Genomic DNA, 20089 nt, shown 5'->3' on the forward strand with positions numbered 1-20089 from the left:
TTTACTGGCTCTTTAATTTGGGAATCTCTACTCTCTTCTATACCTATTATCCTTAGGTTTGGTCTTCTCATTGTGTCCTGGATTTCCTGTATGTTTTGGGTTAGGAGCTTTTTGCATTTTCTCTGGCTGTTTTTTGTTTTGTTTTGTTTTGTTTATTTTTTTAAGATTTATTTATGCATATGAGTACATTGTAGTTGTCTTCAGACACACCAGAAGAGGACATTAAATCTCATTACGGATAGTTGTGAGCCACCATGTGGTTGCTGGGATTTGAACTCAGGACCTCTGGAAGAGCAGTCAGTGCTCTTAACCACTGAGCCATCTCTCCAGCCCTTCTCTGACTGTTTTGTCAATGTTTTCTATGGTATCTTCTGCCCCCCAAGATTCTCTCTTCTATCTCTTGTATTCTGTTGGTGATGTTTGCATCTATGACTCCTGATCTCTTTTCTAGGCTTTCTAACTCCAGAGTTGTCTCCCTTTGTGATTTCTTTATTGTTTCTCATTCCATTTTTAGATATTGGATGGTTTTGTTCACTTCCTTCACCTGTTTGATTGTGTTTTCCTGTAGTTCTTTAAGGAATTTTCATGTTTCCTCTTTAAGGGCTTCTAGGTGTTTACCTGTGTTCTTTAAGGGAGTTATTTATTTCCTTCGTAAAGTCCTCTATCATCATTGTGAGAAGTGATTTTAGATCCAAGTCTTGCTTTTCCAGTGTGATGGTGTATCCAGGACTTGTTATAGTGGGAGAATTGGATTCTGATGATGCCAAGTAACCTTGGTTTCTGTTACTTATGTTCTTACACTAGCCTCCTGCCATCTGAATATCTCTAGTGCTACCTGCCCTCACTATATCTGACTGGAGCCTGTCCTTCCTGTAATCCTGGTTATGTCAGAACTCCTCAGAGTCAAGCTGTCTCTGTGATCCTGAGATCCTGGGTATGTCAGAGCTCCTGGGAGTCAAGCTGCCTCTGGGACCCTGAGATCCTGGTGTGACCAAGTTCCTGGGATCCTGGAATCCTAGCTGTGTTAGAGCACCTGGGACTTGAGGCTCCTCTGGGTGCTATGGAACTGAAATGCAGAATTTGAGCCCAAGGTAAACCAGACCAGAAGGAATCCAAGCCACTGGTGGGATGGGGTTCCTGTGTCCCTGAATCCTGCTGGTCCTAGTTACTCCTGGTGGTGTTGAAACAGATATTGTGTCCTTCTTACCCCTGATCCTAAGTTCCTGGGTGTGCTAGAGCGACTGGGAGTGGAGCCTCCTCTGAGTGCTGTGGGACTGGCTGCAGAATTCTCACCCCCTCAAAACCTATTTTCACAGGTGAAAGGATGTTCTGCTAAAGCAAGCACGTAAAAGGACACATGATGAAGGATTCTTTGCTAACAACACACATGTATTGGTCCGCCTTATATTGTGTAGTTCAGCTGTATTTGTTGGGTCTCCATAAAGAGAAATGCACCAAAAAACTGATATCACCTGTGTCTGCTTCAGCTAAATGCTCCTTCAAGAGTCGGCCTTAGTCTTTCACACCTGTGTCCACTTCAGGAAAACACTCCCTCATGTGTTTGCCCAAGTAAAACACCATCCAACACAACTGACTTTCCAGAGAAACCTTAGGTTTCCACTTCAGAGTATCGTACTGGAACAAGGGAGCATTGTATTGGTCCCATGGGAACAATGGAATCTTGTACAGATCCAATGGAACAATGGAGTGTTCTGATGGTATGATGCATGTGATGCTGCACAATAGCACATTGTGAGGCACTATGTTGTCATAGTGGACATTCTGGTGTCCATGGGGCATTGTGACATCGCAAGGGTTCTGTGGTATCACAATATCACATGATTGCACAATGGAGCCTTGAATTATCTCACTTTATCTTTGTGACATCACAAGGAATCCTGTGATGTCACCCTCAAGTGCTGCTATGACACGATGATACAATGACTAGTGCAACCCAGTGATGGCACACGAATAATATGATTCTACCATTCATGGGCTACATGTGACTGTCTCAACAAGTTGAGAAATCAGGCTAGGAAGGTGAGTCTACAAAAGTACTTATCACACAAGCATGAGGACCTAAATTCGATCCTCAGGACACAAGTGAAAAAGTCAAAATTGGTAGTACTCCCAGCCCTGCCCCCATGAAAAAAGCAGATCTCAGGGTCTTGCTGGCCAGCTCCCTAAGAATCTGTCTCCAAAAGGCTTTCTGACTTCCATACATGTGCCAGGGCCCGTGTGTGCTCCCTCATCCCCCAACCTCACACACAGAAGCACATAAGGTGAAGTGATTAAGGAAGAAATACTGGTTTACACACACTCACTCACACACACACACACACAAAAGACTTTATGGGCATTTAAGCCAGGACATTGTGACTTAATTTCAAATTATCTTCATTAGCTTAAACAAATATTAAGAAATAAGCCTACCTATAGCCAGAGCTAAGCATTAAAGTGTTGAGTATTTGCCGGAGAGTGGGATCAGCTGTCATAGTCAGAGCTGTTTGCCTTGATCCTAGACTTACTGCCAGGCCATCCAGTTGCTGTGTGTTAAGGTCTGAAACTAAGTTCATTAAGAGCCCCATCTCAAATGAGCAAGGTACAGAAGGATAAAGGACACTCGACCTCCTGACCTCTCCTTCCACCTTCTGTATGTTCCTATATCAGTATGTACACTCACACCCCAAAAATGGATGGAAAGAATGCTTGATGGTATATTTAACAAACCTGGATTAGCAATACAAATGCACAGAAACTTAATGACAGGAGATAAAGATATTTCTGTCCCAGCAGGAAGCAGGAGAAGTCTTACTTCCTCAAACATACAATGGTACATCCCATTCAGTCATTAAGGACAGTGTAGTCTACCATCATATCTATATACATATGAAAATGTCTGCTAGGGCAAGAATGTTGAGGCTGGTGGGCATCCCAAAGCAAAGGTGGTATGTATGAGTAAATATACCTTCACCTTGCCAGGAAGAATATACAATTTCTTTTATTCACTTATTTATTTATTCATCCATTCACTTATTCTTATGTAGGTGGTTTTTGTCTGCATGTCTGTGTACCACGTGAATGCCTGATACTCACAACGGACAGAAAAAGATGGTGAATCCCCTGGAACTGGAGTTACAAATGGTTGTGAGCCACCATGAGGGTGCTGGGAATGAAACCGGGTTTGCTGGACCAGTAGTCAGTGCTATTAACCACTGACCCATATCTCTAGTCCAAAGAAAGTATAGTTTCTTAACAGCCATTAAAAGATCATAGTTAGGCCAGGAATAGTGGTACACACCTGTAATCTTAGATGAGGGAGAAGATTGTCATGAATTTGAGGCCATCCTGGGCCTTTCTCAAAAAAAAAAAAAAAAATGCCTTAAACTCCCAGTTGAAATGCAGTCTATATCAAAAGACAGAATGCAGGACAACAGGCAGGTAAGTCAAAGTGGGATTGAGGTCATAGAACCAACACACAAGGCCTGGTCCCAGTGATGGTATCAATCCATCAGCTTGAAGGACCACATTGCAAGTCCCTTCCCTCCCTGTAGTGGGTTTGGTCTAATGCTGCTTGTATTATGTAATTCGGGTCCCCAAAATTGCAGGAGAATCCTCATGCAAGACACTGAGGGACCCTGCCCCCAGCAGGGCAGACAGAGGTGGGACATTTAGGATTCCTGGGCAAGGGACAGAGGAGGGAGGGAGGGATCTGCCTTGACTGGAGAAGGAGAGGAGAGACAACACCTGAGAGATGTGAAACAGAAAGCATAGCTGCCATATAGGAGGAGCTGGGGGAACGCAGCGCAAGAGGGCTGCATGTCTAGGTCTGGGGCACCCAAATGGAATATAGGTTTTAGTAAGAAATAGCTCAGGAATATCCAAGGGAAGTGGATTAGCCACCTGGAGGTTAGGAAGTGGCCCAGCAATTGAGCCATTTTAGGCATCAAAGTATAAAGGCTGTGTGTGCGCACGCAAGTGTGTGTGTGTGTGTGTGTGTGTGTGTGTGTGTGTAGCCACTGGGTGGCTGGGTGCTTCTTCTGACTCATTTGAAACTAATCTCCCTCTTTCTCTCAAGCCGTTTATCATGAAGGCTTTCTGGCCCAAGTGTCCATGTATGTTGTCTGTCCTGCCCTGCTGCATCTGATCCAGTCCTCCAACCTTCTCCAGGACTTGACAGCAATCTTACAACCCTATCAGTTACTCTAGGAGGACTCAGTCACAGTGGGTCTTAGGGAATACATAGCATAAGGGCTACTTACAAACCTCAGTCAGGTAAACTCATAACTGCACTGGGGCAGGATGGGATTCCTCTCCTAGTTTCTGCTCAGATGAGGTCATCTAGGCCAAAGCTTCTTAAATTCTTTCTGCCCATGGCCCCTTTCACCCCAAAAATTTTAGGTAAACACAGATGTATAGGTATATAATATAGGTAAACAACTCAAACATTTACCCATGATAAACTATATGGAATTTTATTTTATTTTATAATAATTCCTTGATATGCATATAATTTTACCATTTATCTAAAACAAAAGCAATATCTGGATGTGCTTTATTTAATAAAATATTAAATCTTGGCTGAACATTTGATACTACATTTTTCATGGCTGTTTTCTTTTTTTTTTTAAGATTTATTTATTTATTTTATGTATATGAGTACACTGTCACTGTCTTCAGACACACCAGAAGAGGGCATCAGATTCCATTACAGATGGTTGTGAACCACCGTGTAGTTGCTGGGAATTGAACTCAGGACCTCTGGAAGAGCAGTCAGTGCTCTTAACCGCTAAGCCATCTCTTCAGCCCCTTTCATAGCTAATTTCATAGTTTAGATATTATTAGTGCTGAGAATCCTGCTACCGCACAAAGCAGCAGATGTGTGTTTGGAGTGATCTCAAAACTTGTTGGAAATTTTGTCCTCATCCCAAGCCAAAATTTATTTAGTCTTTTTGTTTGTTTGTTTGTTTTAAAGTAAAACAAAACTCAACCACTCAAAACACCAATTCCTAAAAACCAAGTATTTTAACACGATATAATCCAAAGATATACTAATTTGATAAATACTGGTTGAAATGCTGGTAGGAGAATATACAATAATAATAATAATGATAACAACAACAACAACATCCATGAAGCCTGAGGTGAGGAACTCCCACCTCCAACACACACAGAGATAGTGTTGGAACTCATCTATCACTGAGCACAATAGCTTTGAACCTAGAATATCTCAAGCAGTGTTCTAGACTCTCTATGTATGGCACTGCAGCAGGAGCATGTTGTAAAGCTGAGGTAAATCCCCAAGAGTCCACAAAGCGAAGGCTCCCAAGAGACACCACGGATACATTACATTTTTTATTGTAAAATAATGTTTGATCTTTGCTATTAGGTCTCAAGCAAATGGCTAACTGAAGTGCCTGTTTAACATATCAATGCAGACCTGGATTCTCCCAGCAGGCCCAGTCTCTTAGAGGGTAGGGCTAGCATCCCCTGCCCCTACCCTAAACTACTCCAGCCCAAGGGCTGGGGGGGAGGGGGGCTTTTCCCTAGTTGCCCCTCCATATATATGGAGATTAAGAAAGTCAGAGCTCAGGGGCTCTTATGGAAGAGCTGGGGGAATGATTGAGGGCCCCAGGGTGGGGATAGGAACTCCACAGGAAGACCAACAGAGTCAACTAACCTGGACCCTTGAGGGTTCTCAGAAACTGAACCGCCAACCAAAGAGCATACACGGTTGGACACACAACACACACACACAGTAGGTGTGAAGCTCGGTCTTCATGTGGGTCCCCCAGCAACTGGAGTGGGGAGGGGGGCTACCCCTAAAGCTGTTGCCCGTCTGTGGAATCCATTCCTCTAGCTGGGTGGGCTGCCTTATCTGGCCTCAGTGGGAAAGGATGCACCTAGCCCTGCAGAGACTTAAGTGTGCCAAGGTCGGAGAACACCCAAGGTCGGGGAAGGGGTGCAGGGGTTCTACTCTCTGAGAAAAGGAAGAGATGGGGGAAGGGACTGTGTGAGGGGGAGTCGGGTGGGAGGGGCAGCTACCGGTATGGAAAGTGAATAAATAAATTAAGGGGGGGGGGGCGGTCGAGAAACAAGGCATCACCATACTGCAGCAACCTGTCGCTGGCCATATGCCTCTCCAACCTGCGGTTCCCACTCCCACCCCAGACCAGTATTCCAGAGCATCCACTCTGTCATCCCCTGGTCAGTAGAACAGATGAGCATCCTGGAAGGTGCCAGACAGACAGGCACTGCGCTAGCCAGCCCGCGCCTCGGTGAGGTCCTTCGGGCCATTGCCGGACAGCCCAGCTCGGGGTCCTGGTGCGGTCGCGTAGCAGCGGCAGAGACGCGGCCGAGCCGCTGCGGGACTGCAGTCTTCTGTAAGCGGGTAAGGCGGCTGGCTGCCTTGGCGGCCCAGAGGCTGTGGTGAGTGAGCGCATCTGCGGTGTTCCGGGTCCCTCTAAGCCTCCGCGGAGCCGAAAGTGCCTGGGGAACCCACCCGAGAGGTGGGGCGGAGGGAAGGCGGAGACCCGGCCGAGAGCCGACCGCAGATCGCGGGTCCTTTATAGGAGATGGGGGGTTAGGCCTGGTGGGCGCCTAAAAAACGTTTGTCCCATGAAAGAGAGCTTGCCCCCGTAAATCGCGAAGACACTGACAGTCACTGAGGGCTTCCATTGTGAGTCGATAGTCGGAGTTTGGCTTTCGAATGGACCACTCCCAGTCAGGCTGTAGTGTGAATGCCGTGCGTCCAGCTGGCGAAGAATCTGGATTATTGTACATTCGTACATTCGAAGCAGTGTTTGTCGAATCGTATTTGAATATGAAGCGAGTGGACCGGACTAGAGATGATGTTACGCACTGGTGTTGACAGTAGATAGTAGTCATGTCTTATACTTGTGGAAATATGAGAAGTATGCATAGAACTAATTTACTGTTTATGTTTAACGTGTAACGTTCCTATATGCCCAAGTCTCCTGTTTACAAAACTGACGAGCAGTTAAATGTCTGAGTTTAGGCAGTGCAGGACAAAATCTTGACATGGTATTGTTTGTATCATCTACATTTAGGAATTGGGTAAAATTACAGAGCGGTAGTTCTCAACTTGTGTGACCCTTTTGGGAGTCTAATGATCCACTCTTTACAGGGCACACCTAAGACCGTCAGAAAACACAGATATTTTCATCACTACAGTTAGGAAGTAGCAACTGGAGTAATATTATGGTTGAGGGAGTCACCTCCACATGAGCCACTAGTTGCAGCATTAGGAAGGCTGAAAGCCACTAGAGGTTTAAAAAGGACACCCGGAAGATAAAAATAAAAATAAATAAAAGTTTTGAGGAATTACCAAGGTGAAGGGACTGTGATGCTGATGGCAACATTGGGTCAGAGAAGGAAAGTGGTCATGAATATGGGTCAGGCATCATCGATTGTACAGTTAATGTCGGCCTGTTTTTACCAAATATCAGATTCCCATGTGACTTGGGCACTCTGTTGATGTTTGTTGCTTGTGTTTTTCCAAGTAAAACTATGTATATAGAAAATGTATATATGCTGAACTTGTAAATCTAGTACGGAAGGTAGGGAGAGAGGTGTGACCCAGACACCTCTCAGTGAGAAATGTCAGGAGACTCCAGAGACAGAGATAGAGCTCCCAGGCTTGGCGCATGGTGGCCAAGTTGTCAGGGTGTGGGTTCTCTCTCATCAACTGCTCAGGAAGAAGAAGAAAGTAGATTTAGTGGAGTTCTCACCTCTAACGGCGGGACTCTTGTCGGCTTTCCCAGACGGTGACGAGACCCCGGGGGGGCTGGCACTCGTCTGCCAACATGGAGCCGATGGCAGGGGACAAAAGCAGGCACTGTGAGCTGGAGCAGGAGAAGTACGACGCCCATGAGAACGTGAAGATCATCTGCCTGGGGGACAGCGCGGTGGGCAAGTCCAAGTACGTCGGAAAATCAGGGAAGAGCAAACGATCCCAGAGCGGCCCTGGGTGGATGAGGAAGGTCCTCCCGGGATGGAGAGAGTGTATGTGGTTTCTGTGAGCTGGTGATGGGGGCGCGGTGACGGGAGACCAGGTGTGCATGGGCAGAAATGTCAGTAACTGTGTTCAGGAGGAAATGAGAGAGAGTCGAAGGGACAGAAATCGGGGAGCCTTCTGAGTCCTCATGGGAGCTGTTGGGTGGATCGCCCTGGAAATTACTGGTATAGCAGAGGGGTGGCAACTGTGATATTACTGCCTCTGTGAGGTTGGGGAGTTACTGGAACAGGGCAGGTAGAATAAAGGCAGGAAAGATGCTTCCTCGGAGAGACACCCCCCACCCCCACCCCGAGGTTGAACGATAACGGACTGTGATGGTGTAAATGACTGGATTATTCTGCACAGAGCCTGCCTGTGCAGGTATAGAACTCCCCACCTGGAGATCTGCACTCTTTTGGCTTCTCTCCATCAGGCACCTGCCTCTCACACACTCAGGGTGCAGGGCTGAGGATACATGCTCGTCTCTGCCTTCAAAGGATGAGGGGAGAGTTGCTTCTACGTAAATGTCCACTTTTGTCTCCCATCCCTCAAGTCCGCAGGTCACCTCACATTCTACGTCAGACTCAGAGAGCCATGGATGGTTTCTAGGGGTCTTGCTAGTTTGAACTGAACAGAAATTCATTTCTCCACCTCCCATGGAAGCTCGGCTCTAGTATCTTACACTTGCTCTAACCTCAGTGATATCCCATGCAGTGAAAGTAAGGATTTGAAAGATTACCCAGTAAATAGCAGCCCTTTGTGCACACAGAGAACAGAAGTGTCAGGCAAGGGGAGACCAGTTGTTAGCTTAATAATTGATAGACCTTTAGGGAAATCTGGACTGGAGAGAAGCCCAGGGAGGGCCTAAGTCAGCACTCGCCTAAAATCTAAGTAGCTAACAGAACATCAAAAGACTTAACACAGTTCTGGCCTCTCAGACATTTTGAATATAAGAAGTTCCCACCCCTTTCATACCTTAAGCAGGATGTTGGAGACCATGATAGAATCTGTGTCTAGAGAAAGGTCTGTGGGTGAGAAGACCTTGTTCAGTTTCAGTGGGACTCCTGAGTTCTCTGCCAGTTTTCAGTCTGTGCCCAGAGGCCCCTTTCCCAGAGGATTCCAACCTCATCATGTTGACATTTGAAATTATTCACCATAGAAGTTTTAAAATCTGGGGTTTTTTTGTCTTATTTAAAATGTATGTGTGCTATTTTTAATATACATATAATTGTAATGTCTTTCAGGGTTTGTTGTTTTTTGTATAGATTTACTGTATAGACTAATTGGTAGTCAGTGGTTATAATAGCAAGAAAAGGTTTCAAAGCTGCCCCATGGCTGCAGAATATGTACTAAATTAAGCTTATCAGCTGCTCACATTCATGTGTTCAAATACTAACTGGGGACCAGTGCGCTGCCTCCAAAATGGGGACATAGCAGTAGACTAAGGATTCACAAACTGCTGTGCCATGCACTTTGTTCTGATTGATAGCATCACCACAGTAATTTAATGTTTGTGTTGTGCTCTGTGCAGGACAGGGAGGGATGAAGGAGTACACACCTATCACAGAGTCACCATTCCTGCTCAGATGACACTCGAGCTAAGCCCTAAGGAATGGCAGAGCCTTGAGAAAATGACTATTAGATGAAGACTTCCAGGCCTCAGTTTCCCCATGCACAGGGAGGGGTAATTCTGTGTGCAGCAGGATGTGAGATGGACGTGATGGGCTGGAGAGCCCCGTGCAGATTGACCACTGGGATGCCGCCAGTGGTTTGGCTCTGTGGGCTTGGTAATGGTGACTCCCATGTGCAGGCTTGCCTAGAAACTGTAACAGAGTTCACAAGAGATAGGAAGCCTCAGGTGGCTTCCAAGTTGTCAGCCTGGGGGGTGACAAAGTAGGGACAAGAAGCTAGAGATGGTACGTGACCTGTGACCTCACACATTTCCGTTACAGACTCATGGAGAGGTTTCTCATGGATGGATTGTATCCTTAAAGACCTGCAGTGTCCTTTGTTCCTGTGGCCTTTCCCACTCTCGTGCATCCTAACCTCCAGTCCAGCAGCCCAGAGAGGAACAGTGGGTTCCCTTCACACTGGCTCCTCACAGGTTGACCCAAACCACACCATACAACCCAGAGCTGCTGCCAGAAATCACTTACGTTTGATTTCTCCCAGGAAGGCAGGAAGAATAACAGACAGCACTTAGTCTGGATCAAATGCCTGGATACAGATTCTACCTCCTCTTCATTAGCTCCGACGCTGAGTAAATTATTTAGCCTCGTTCCTTAGAGCTGAAAACGTCTTCGGTAGGAAGCAGCTTTATAGGCCATGGGGTCAGCTTTCCCTCATCCTGTTGTGTTGTACAAATTTGGAATAAGGGGCTGCAACTTAGAGTTTCTGCAACAAGTTCCCCAAGTGGGCCCCTGAGTGCTACATGCAAGAACTGCAGAGCCAATTCCTCTCTCCCTGACTTAGCCCCAGACACTGGTACCATCCACTGTATACCAAGCCCACTGGTGTCGCTTCAGTGTGGCTCACTAACCTGTCCATGTTACACACACACACACACACACACACACAGGCATGAACTTCCGTTTGTGTTGCTTTGTCGGTTGCCAGGCCTGTCGGTGGTTTTTACCATGGGACAATCATGATGCTCTAGCCTATTAGAACTCTGTCCATGAAAGCATCCACAGTTCCACTTGAGAGCATCGTGACACCACTTCTCTGTAAAACCCTGCTCCATGTGACCCCACACTCAGGTGTCCAGGACATTCTCCCAGCCCCTTCCTTAGACCTTGCGCTACTGACGCTGCCTCCCCCTGTCTGTAGAATGTACTCAACTTGAAAGCTAACTTCTTTATAAAGAGGACCAAGTCAGGAGATTCACGTTTGAGAGTACACTGGAAAAGCTGTCTCACCCAAAAAGGACCAGGCATGATGGCATACACCTTTAATCCCAGGCAGAGGTCTGTGAGTTTTAGGCCAGCCTGGTCTACATAGTGAGTGCCAGGCCAGCCTGGTCTACATAGTGATACCTGCCTCAAAAATGTAAGGAAAATTAAGTGAGGAGAGGACCCGTTCCCCACCCCCAACCCCACTCCCACCCCCATCCCTTACCTCTGCTGAGTCACCTCTGCTCCTTAGCCTGCATCCAGCCAGCCGCAGCAACTGTCCACATATGCTCTGACGCTGTATAAGCACACAGCCACAGTCGACGGCAAGACGATCCTTGTGGGTGAGCAGCAGGGGCCCTCAGGCCGCACTGAGGGAGGGACAGGGCGGGAGGTGGTAGGTGAGGCTCACAAGGGCATGCAGCCTCACAGCTCCCAGGCCAGGACTGATGTACAGGGCAGGCTTTAGGAAAGCAGACACTGGAAGACCGTCCCTGCTGGAGAGAAAGGAGCTCAGAGGCCTTTGACAGGGAGTAAACTACTCACTGTAGGGATGAACATCAGCTAGTATTAATAGCTACATCTCCGGCCTAACCACTTCTCAAATGTAGGACATGACCTGCCCGCCCTTGGGGTCACCAGGCCATATATCCTGACTGTCCACCACCTGTGGAAATTTAGATCTTAAAGGGTCCCATCTTCAGTGTGGGGACAAGGGGCACCTACGCGCCATCTTCTGGGATTCCCTATCTGTACTGTCCTTCCCTCTGCTTCTCTCCCTCCACGTACCATTGCATACGCGCGTCCCACGATACACTCATGGTTCTGCATAGAGACCTGCATGGAAATGCTTGGCACATGTAGGGGTCTCCCTGCCCCTCAACCCCATCGGGCAGACAGTTGTGTTCTCGTTGCAGACTTCTGGGATACAGCAGGCCAGGAGCGGTTCCAGAGCATGCATGCCTCCTACTACCACAAGGCTCACGCCTGCATCATGGTATGAAACCAGCTGGGCAGTGTGACCAAAAAAAAAAAAAAAAAAAAAGCCGGGCGTGGTGGCGCACGCCTTTAATCCCAGCACTCGGGAGGCTGAGGCAGGCGGATTTCTGAGTTCGAGGCCAGCCTGGTCTACAAAGTGAGCTCCAGGACAGCCAGGGCTATACAGAGAAACCCTGTCTTGAAAAAAAAAAAACCAAAAAAAAAAAAAAAAAAAAAAAGGCACTGGGCAATTCTGGCCTGAGGGGTAAGGAGACAAGGCATCAATGGTCCTCAGCCCGCTACCAAACAAATACAGATGTGTAGGAGAGGGTTGTTCAAGTCCACCCAGATGCTGCACCCCATAGCTTCTACAAAAAGCATATACCAGAGGAGCTGCCCTCAGATGGGGGCAGATAAAAGAAAGCACAGAAGCTGGGCTCCCTTAGTCATTCAGTGTTCAAAGGAACCATGGCTGAGACAGGGCCACCCCTGGTCACTGTGGGAGCACACCCACAGGAAATCTTCAAGGGCACCTCAGCTCTAACCCACGGCTCCTGGAAGGCCTTTCCCCCTCAGACCAGCCCTCACCTCCCTCGCAGGCTTTCACTGTGCTATCGAGGATAGTTACCACGGGTCCACACTGCGGGTGATAGGCTGCACAGAAGTCCTCAAAAGTCCCTTGTGCACAGGGCTCTACTGAGACTGTAACAGTCTTTCTCCTGGGAGCCCCCAGGCTCGTTTTCTAGGCCACCACCCTTACATGCTGAGAAGGAATATGTTTTTCTTTTCATCCACAGCTAAAACGTTTTCATGACTGCCAAGCATCTGTGACACACGAGTCAGTAGGCTGACTTGAGGTTTGAGTCGGTTTGGTTCTGATTGGGTACTAGGGAGTAAACAGGACTGATTTTGTGCATAGGTGAATGCATTTTGCCCTTGGTCTGAGCCCCAGTCCCATAGTCTAGTTCTCTGAATTAGGAACCCTAGGGACTGTCACCAAGTTAGGACAATTTGTGAGTAAGAATGATATGGACTAGCTCACAGAATGGCAGCTAGACCTCAAGACTGAGTCTATAAACAGAGCCAGGTAGACGCCATATTGTAACAACTGTAAGTCATTCTGGCCCAAATCACAAAAGAAGGAAGCAGGTGCTGCAGCTCTGATAAGGACACAAGTTGACACCATTGTTGTGAGTCTGCCTACAAAATGTAAGTTTGCCCTGGCACTTCATAGCATTTGACACCACCTAACCCTCCTAGCCCTACCTCCTACAATACGCACTCCGCTGCTCTTGTTACGAGTGGGTACCCTCTCATCCATAAGGAGTGGCACAAAAGGGAGACACAGAGACTGGTCCATTCTACTCACCAGCTCCCATCTGCTCATCCCTCAGTTCTCTGCAGTTTAAACCCATTCACCAGAAATGCTGCTCGTGGTCCAGTCTCCGCTTAGATGCCACCGTCTCTATGCAGCCTCCTCTGATGTTGTGTGGTTACATCTCCCTGTGTGCATGCACAGGACTCGGAGGACTGGTAGCACATAGTGAGATAGTGGTGTGTGCACATAAAGGCCACCTGAGGGGCTTGCCAGCTGGTGGATGAGGACAGTGAAGGGGTCATGGGAGGGTCACCGGTTCCTCCACAGTCCTTTAAACACAAAAGCCCTTGAGAACTTAAAAGTCTTAATTCTAATCACCAACAGTATTAAATAAAAAAGAGTGTGGAATAAGGCAAATGAAGCAATGTAACCTGAAATATCTCTCTCTCTCTCTCTCTCTCTCTCTCTCTCTCTCTCTCTCTCTCTCTCACACACACACACACACACACACACACAACACAAACACACATACACACACACACACACACACATGCACACACACAGGGCAGGCAGGGGGGCAGCCATTTTGGTTTCAGTCCTGCTCTGACATTTGTATTTGACCTTGCCCTCCTTGCTGTCTGGGACTGACTGCTTGTAATGCATGCTCATTAGTTTCTCTCTGGCCCTGTCATGAAGGTTCTGGTCTGAGTTTGTGTGCACCTGTTTGGGTGTGTGTTGTCTGGAACTGACAAAGTACTTTGACACATCTAAATTGGCTTCTACCCTCTGTAGGTATTTGATGTCCAGAGGAAAATCACCTATAAGAACCTGGGTACCTGGTATGCAGAACTTCGGGAGTTCAGGCCGGAGATCCCATGCATCCTGGTGGCCAATAAAATTGATGGTGGGGCCATCCCTGCACCTGGGTGATAGTAATTCCTGGGGACCAAGCACCACACATTTCCTTCTTTCAAAGAATGGGCAGCTTTTGTTTTCCCTTCCCAAGATACACCCTTTCTAATAGGGAGGCCAGCAGCAAGACCCTGTCTTCCCAAGACACAGACCCGTATTACCCATTTCAAGGGCAGTCCCTGACAGTCCCTTGCCCTCTGACCCTGCCTCCAAACTCTTCCCGTTGCCTGGGTGGATAAGCCAATGCCCCACTTCTCTCTGCAGCAGACATACAGATGACTCAAAAGAATTTCAGTTTTGCCAAGAAGTTCTCCCTACCCCTGTACTTTGTCTCGGCTGCTGATGGTACCAATGTTGTGAAGGTAATGGCAGCCCAGAGGCAGTCTGCTGACTCCTGGCTTAGGAGTCCTGAAGTCACCGGGAGGAGAGGAGGGCAAGGATAGGGCGTGGCTGGGTGCAGCAGAGGAGAGAGGTTGGGAGGACCGCATTTGGTGAGACAGTCCACTGCCTGTGGGATGGGGTGACGAGAGGGGCCGGTGAGACTGCTGGTTATAAAGCTGGGGTCCAGGGTCCTCCCCACAGCTACACTTCCGCCTCACCCTCAGCTCTTCAATGATGCTATTCGATTAGCTGTGGCTTACAAAGAGAGTTCCCAGGACTTCATGGACGAGGTTTTACAGGAGCTCGAGGTAAGCCGGGCCCCATTTCAGGTACGGTAGAAAAAGGCAATGATTTCTTCAGAGATGTGCAGTACAACCTAGCACATGGGGTTTCGCCTGCCTTTGTAACCCCTCGCTGCCTCAGGACTATAACTGGATAGATACAGGGTCAGGCTTCACCTATGACCTTGTTCACAGAACTTCAAGTTGGAGCAGAAAGAAGAGGATACGTCAGGCCAAGAGCAGGGTGACACGACCAAGAGCCCATCTCCTTCCTAACCTGAGGACATCCACACATGGCAGAGTTGGGGTATTGGGAGCCATTTGGAACACCTTACATCTCTGGAGAACATCTCTAGGCTACCCCTGCTCAACTTCCTGCAAACCCATTGTTCTGTGGTACATGATGAGGTCAATACAAAGAAACTAGACAGGCGTGATACCCACCATCTTCCTGCATCAGGATGAGGGATCCGTGTCATTCACATCCCCCGGACCCCCACCCCCACCCCAGCAGCCTGATAGTGCAGAAACAGTGAACATGCTCATGTCTTCTTAGTAGACATTTAGGTGTTTGTTGTCTTTCTTCCCAAACTGACCTCAGGGACTGTCCCTTCACTTCTGCCAAGAGAATGATGCTAACCCTTGAGGACGATGTGTTCCTATGGAATCCATCTGTGATACCTCTGTCCCTGTCTCCCAACCAACTTTGTCAACAATATTTTTGACAGACAACCGTTAATTCCAGATTTGCTTTTCTAGCACCAACTGTTTCGGGAGCTCTTCTAGGTCAGTTGAGAGCACAGGAGCAGGACTCTATTGCAGTGGAGTGAAGACAAGTCTAGCCATATCTGCTTACACACACACCTTACTGTTCCCCACCACACGAACAAAAACTGCCTCCATCTCAGGGTAGAAAGCTTTCCTCCACCTCTCTAGGGCGAGTTAAGCACTGCGTCTTCTGTGGGTGGCAGCAGACAGCAGGGAAGAGCTGCCCTGCTTCTCTGCAGCTTGCTAGATTATGTTACGATTGTCTTGAGCATCATTTGCATTATCATTATTTTGTTTATATTGTCTCCTTTTTTTACAATAAAGATTAAAGTTTCGTAAACACTAAGGGTCTTAGTTACCTTTCTATTGCCATAGCAAAACGCCATGGCCAAGGCAGCTTTCAGAAGAAAGCATTTAATGGGGCTCACAGTTTCAGAGGGCGAGTCCGGGACCGTCATCCTGGGGAGCATGGCAGCAGGCAGGAAAGCATGGAGCTGGAGCAGTGGCTGGGGCTTCACACTTGGTCCTCAGAGCCACACCCATCCCCAGTGACACACCTCCAGCAAAGCTTCTCCCCCTAATCCTTCCTCAATAGTTCCTCCAGGTCAAGCACTCAAACTTGAACTAATGGGAGCCATTCTCATTCAAACCACCACGCTGAGTGTCTGTGCTCTGTAGTCTGAAGTAGACAAAAACACAAGCCACACAGATGAAGGAAGACTGCCTTGATCTGCTACCATGCTGTAGTCCAGACTAGCTCTTGGTTGACTATAGAGACCATTTCAGTAGAATTTATTGTTTGTGGGTTTTTTTTAATTAAATATGGATTTGAGATCTCAGGAACAAGTGTTTCACCTTTAAGTAGGTGATGCTTGCATGTTCAATTTTGACTTCTCATCAGGGATTCTCTGAAATGCATTATGCAGATGAGATAAGATTTTTTATTTTAAAAAAATAAAAACTCGTTACTGAGCATAGTGGAGCATACTGTTAAATCCCAGCAGTCGGGAGGCAGAGGCAGGTAGACCTCGGAGTTCAAGTCCAGTCTGGTCTACAGAGTGAATTCCAGGCTATCCATAGCTATAAAGTGAGACTCTCCCTAAAAAGAAAAGCAATAGTTATGGCAAATGATTAATAATCTGGGAGTGTGTGTGCATGCCTGCATGCGTGTGTTGCAATTTTGAGCACTGGACCCAGGACCTCATGAGCTAGCTAAGTGTCCTACCTTGGAACTACTCCCTGGCCACTGGGTATTTCTCTTTATGTAAATAGCTGTAGTGAGATAGATTTCACCTACTCAAAAATGTACCATTATTGGCTTTCCCATAGCTGTTCTGTATTAGGTTTCCTTGAGACAGCCTAAAGACATCTTTTTAGATGGCCTGCTGGGGCTGCTTTCTCAGCTGAGTGAGGGGAACAGAGGTGAGAAACCGAGCAAGATCTTATCTCAGCTGCAGGCCAGCATTACAACTACCACCTCACACACCCCCGAGATGCATGGAAGGACAAACTGTCGAAGATTTGGTCCTGCCTGAAGACCAAGGGACTGTCAGCCAGTGCACACATGAGGCACAGCAGATCATCTGTATCCTCCAGGCAAAGCGGCTCCTACTTTAGCTCAGACACTTCTCTGGGGAGACTGCATTTCTCCATCAGCACTGGTGCTGGGGCCAGAATGCTCATAGATAACAACTGCACAACAGCTGTCATTAAGCCACACCCTTTATAAGTTTTAGGGTATCCATTTATGATTTAACCAGTTTTTGAAGGGACTAAATTAGACTAAATAGGGATGCAATGTCTGAGGTGAGATGCACACGACTAACCTTCTGGTACATTTCATACAGTCACAGTGTGGGACACCTGCCAACTCTGTGTGGTTCCATCACTCCAAAGTGAAGTCTGTATTGGTGGTGTCTGTGTTCTCTCTCTGAGGATTTATTCTGAATATTTCATATAAGTGAAATCATACAATATGTGACTTTTTGTGTCTAACTTTCTTCCACCTTCAAGATTCATCCAGAGCAGGGCACAGTGGTGCATGCCTTTAATCCCAGCACCCAGGCAGAGGCCAGCCTAGACTACATAATGAGTCCCAAGACAGTAGGACTATGAAGAGAGACCCTGTCTTGGAGAGAGACAGAGAGAAGAGAGAGAGAGACTGATTTGCATCCATGCACCGTGTACTTTATCTCTTTCATAACTAGACTGTGTTCCATCGTGTATATATTCAACAATTTGTTTATTCATTCACTGATAAACATTTGACCTGTTTGCAACTTTTTTATCTATTGAGGGTACCATGGAGCCAGGTGTGGTGGCACTCAAGGGTCAGAGCAAGCAAATCACTGAAAGATCAGGGTCGGTCTGGACCAGATACTCAGTTCCAGGATAGCTATGGTTACACAGTGGCCCCCCGACTCAAAACTTTTAAGGACAAGAAAAAAATTGCAAATTTTAGCACAAGTAGATCAGTATAATCTTAGGAATTTTAATATCTTTATCATCAAACATCTATCACCCTCAAGTCCCATTCTCCACGAACCTTATACAATATATTCAAACCTTCTGTGATGTGGCTTTAACTTGGTTCTGTTCTTCCTGTTGTTTGAATGAAAATAGCCACCGTACACTCATACGTTTGAAAGCATGTTTCCCAGCTGGTAGAACCACTTGGGAAGGGTTGGGAGGTCTGGCCTCATTGGAGGAGGTGTATCACTGGAGGTGGGTTTTAAGATTTTAAAAACCCAGTTACCCTTCTCTCTGTGGGCCTCCTACTTGCCAAAAAGTATATAACCTCTCATTTACTAACCCAACACCATGCTTGCCAGCCCACTGCCATGCTCCCCACTATGATGGTCATGAACTCACTATCTTGGTTCCTGTTGCTGTGATGAAGCACCGTGACCAAAGGAACTTGGGGAGGAGAGGGCTGATCAGGCTTATGCTCGCATATCACAGTTCATTATCAAAGGAAGTCGGAACAGGAAGTCAAGAAGGGCAGGAACCTGGAGGCAGGAGCTGATGCAGAGATCCCGGAGGGGTGCTGCTTACTGGATTGCTCCTCATGACCTGCTCAGCCTCCTTATAGAACCAATGACCACCAGCCCAGGGATGGTACCACCCACAGTGGGCTCTCCCCATCAATCAATCACTAATTGAGAAAAATGCCCAACTGCTGGATCTTATGGAGGCGTTTTCTCAATTGAGGTTCCCACCTTTTCGATGACTCTAGCTTGTGTCAGGTTGACACAAGAGCAGCCAGCACAGTCACCCTCTAAAACTGTAAGCCCCGAATAAAGTCTTCCTTCTTCAAGGTTGCCTCCGTCATGGTGTCTCTCCATAGTAATAAAATAGTAACTAAAGGTTTGCAGGTCCAGGCAAGAGGAAAGAGGCCCCAATCCTGCCGGGGTCCCTCCAGAGCTGAGCAGAATGGCGAGTGTCAACAGCCCAGAAGAAACACACTGAGCTGGGAGTCTTGTCGAAGCAGGAACTCAACTTTATGGCATCAGCCTCTCGCTTATATAAGTTTGAAACATAGGGAGGGGAATTTTAGGTGGGGTAAGATGACATAGGAGATGGGGAAGGATGACGGAAGGTATGGAGTCACTGACAGGGCCGAGGACAAAGCTCTACATCAGCAACAGTGGGGCAGAGGCAGGGCCAAACAGGTCTTGCTGAGTCACCCCAATACAGAAGTGACTGAGACAGGTCTCAAAACTGGAGCCAGGCTCAGGTTTGTCCTCAAGGCCCAAACCAGGGCCAAAATGGGGCCCAACAATTCTTAGGACAAAAATCTTGTTTTATTATATAAAATTGTCAAAAATATGAACTCGTACTTGTATCCTTCTCAATAACTCTCTCACACACATTTACTATTTCTTTCCCTAAACAAGAGTCAAATCCAAATACAAGGCACATTATAGAGAATTAAGATTACCTACATCCATAGTTTTATTATCAAACTTTTTTCCTATTGCAAACATCAAGCAGATTTTTAATTCCCTTGGAATATTTTTTTTCCTTCCTATGGTTAGAAAAACAATACACATTTTAACAAGAGCCTTAGCACATTTTCAAAATCACCCTGGATGTGAGGAAATTGTCCCTGAGAACAAGAAAAAGCACCACAGAAAGCACATACAGAGCTCAAACCCTCCACGCTCGCCCGGGAACTTCAGCTTGAGGTGACAAAAGGTATTTTATTAATGTCTTTTAGTCCTCTGCAAAAGTCGTGCGGGGTATTATTTCTTATTTTCATTTTAAGATAGGGCATTCCCTCATGAGATGTCCCTTCTCCCCTCACTTCTGCCTCTAGAGTCTTCCTCCTTTCAAACCTTTCATAACCTTTCACTATGCTTGGCCAGCTGTTCCTTATAAAGTGTAACTTCACCATGCCATGTCCCAATGGCTCTTTAATGGTTAGCCCCAAACACTTTCTTCATCTGATCCTTTTGCCTTTCTAGAATTACTGTAGGCCATTCTTCTTTTCCCTATTACATATTAATTTACCTATTGTATATTAAATGTTTTATTATTATCC

At 46.9% G+C, this 20089-nt stretch overlaps 1 protein-coding gene across 3 annotated transcripts; it reads left to right on the top strand.

Moving 5' to 3' along the window:
* Positions 1-6277: 6277 nt before the first annotated feature.
* Positions 6278-15886, top strand: Rabl2b (RAB, member of RAS oncogene family like 2B). 3 transcript variants are annotated; one of them, XM_029469374.2, is made up of 9 exons: positions 6278-6391; positions 7785-7942; positions 9970-9999; positions 11173-11252; positions 11826-11905; positions 13997-14108; positions 14384-14478; positions 14722-14805; positions 14974-15886. In XM_029469374.2, exons 2-9 carry the CDS (start codon positions 7827-7829, stop codon positions 15052-15054), a joined length of 678 nt encoding a protein of 225 aa, XP_029325234.1. In that variant the 5' UTR covers positions 6278-6391; positions 7785-7826; the 3' UTR covers positions 15055-15886. The 3 variants fall into 3 exon arrangements, with proteins under 3 accessions (XP_029325234.1, XP_021039178.1, XP_021039179.1); XM_021183519.3 differs by having other exon boundaries at positions 6295-6391; positions 14381-14478; XM_021183520.3 differs by having other exon boundaries at positions 6346-6429; positions 14381-14478.
* Positions 15887-20089: the final 4203 nt, after the last annotated feature.

Source organism: Mus caroli, unplaced genomic scaffold (assembly GCF_978045245.1).
Source record: "Mus caroli unplaced genomic scaffold, Mus_caroli_1 scaffold_16, whole genome shotgun sequence".
Taxonomy (NCBI): Eukaryota; Metazoa; Chordata; class Mammalia; order Rodentia; family Muridae; genus Mus; species Mus caroli.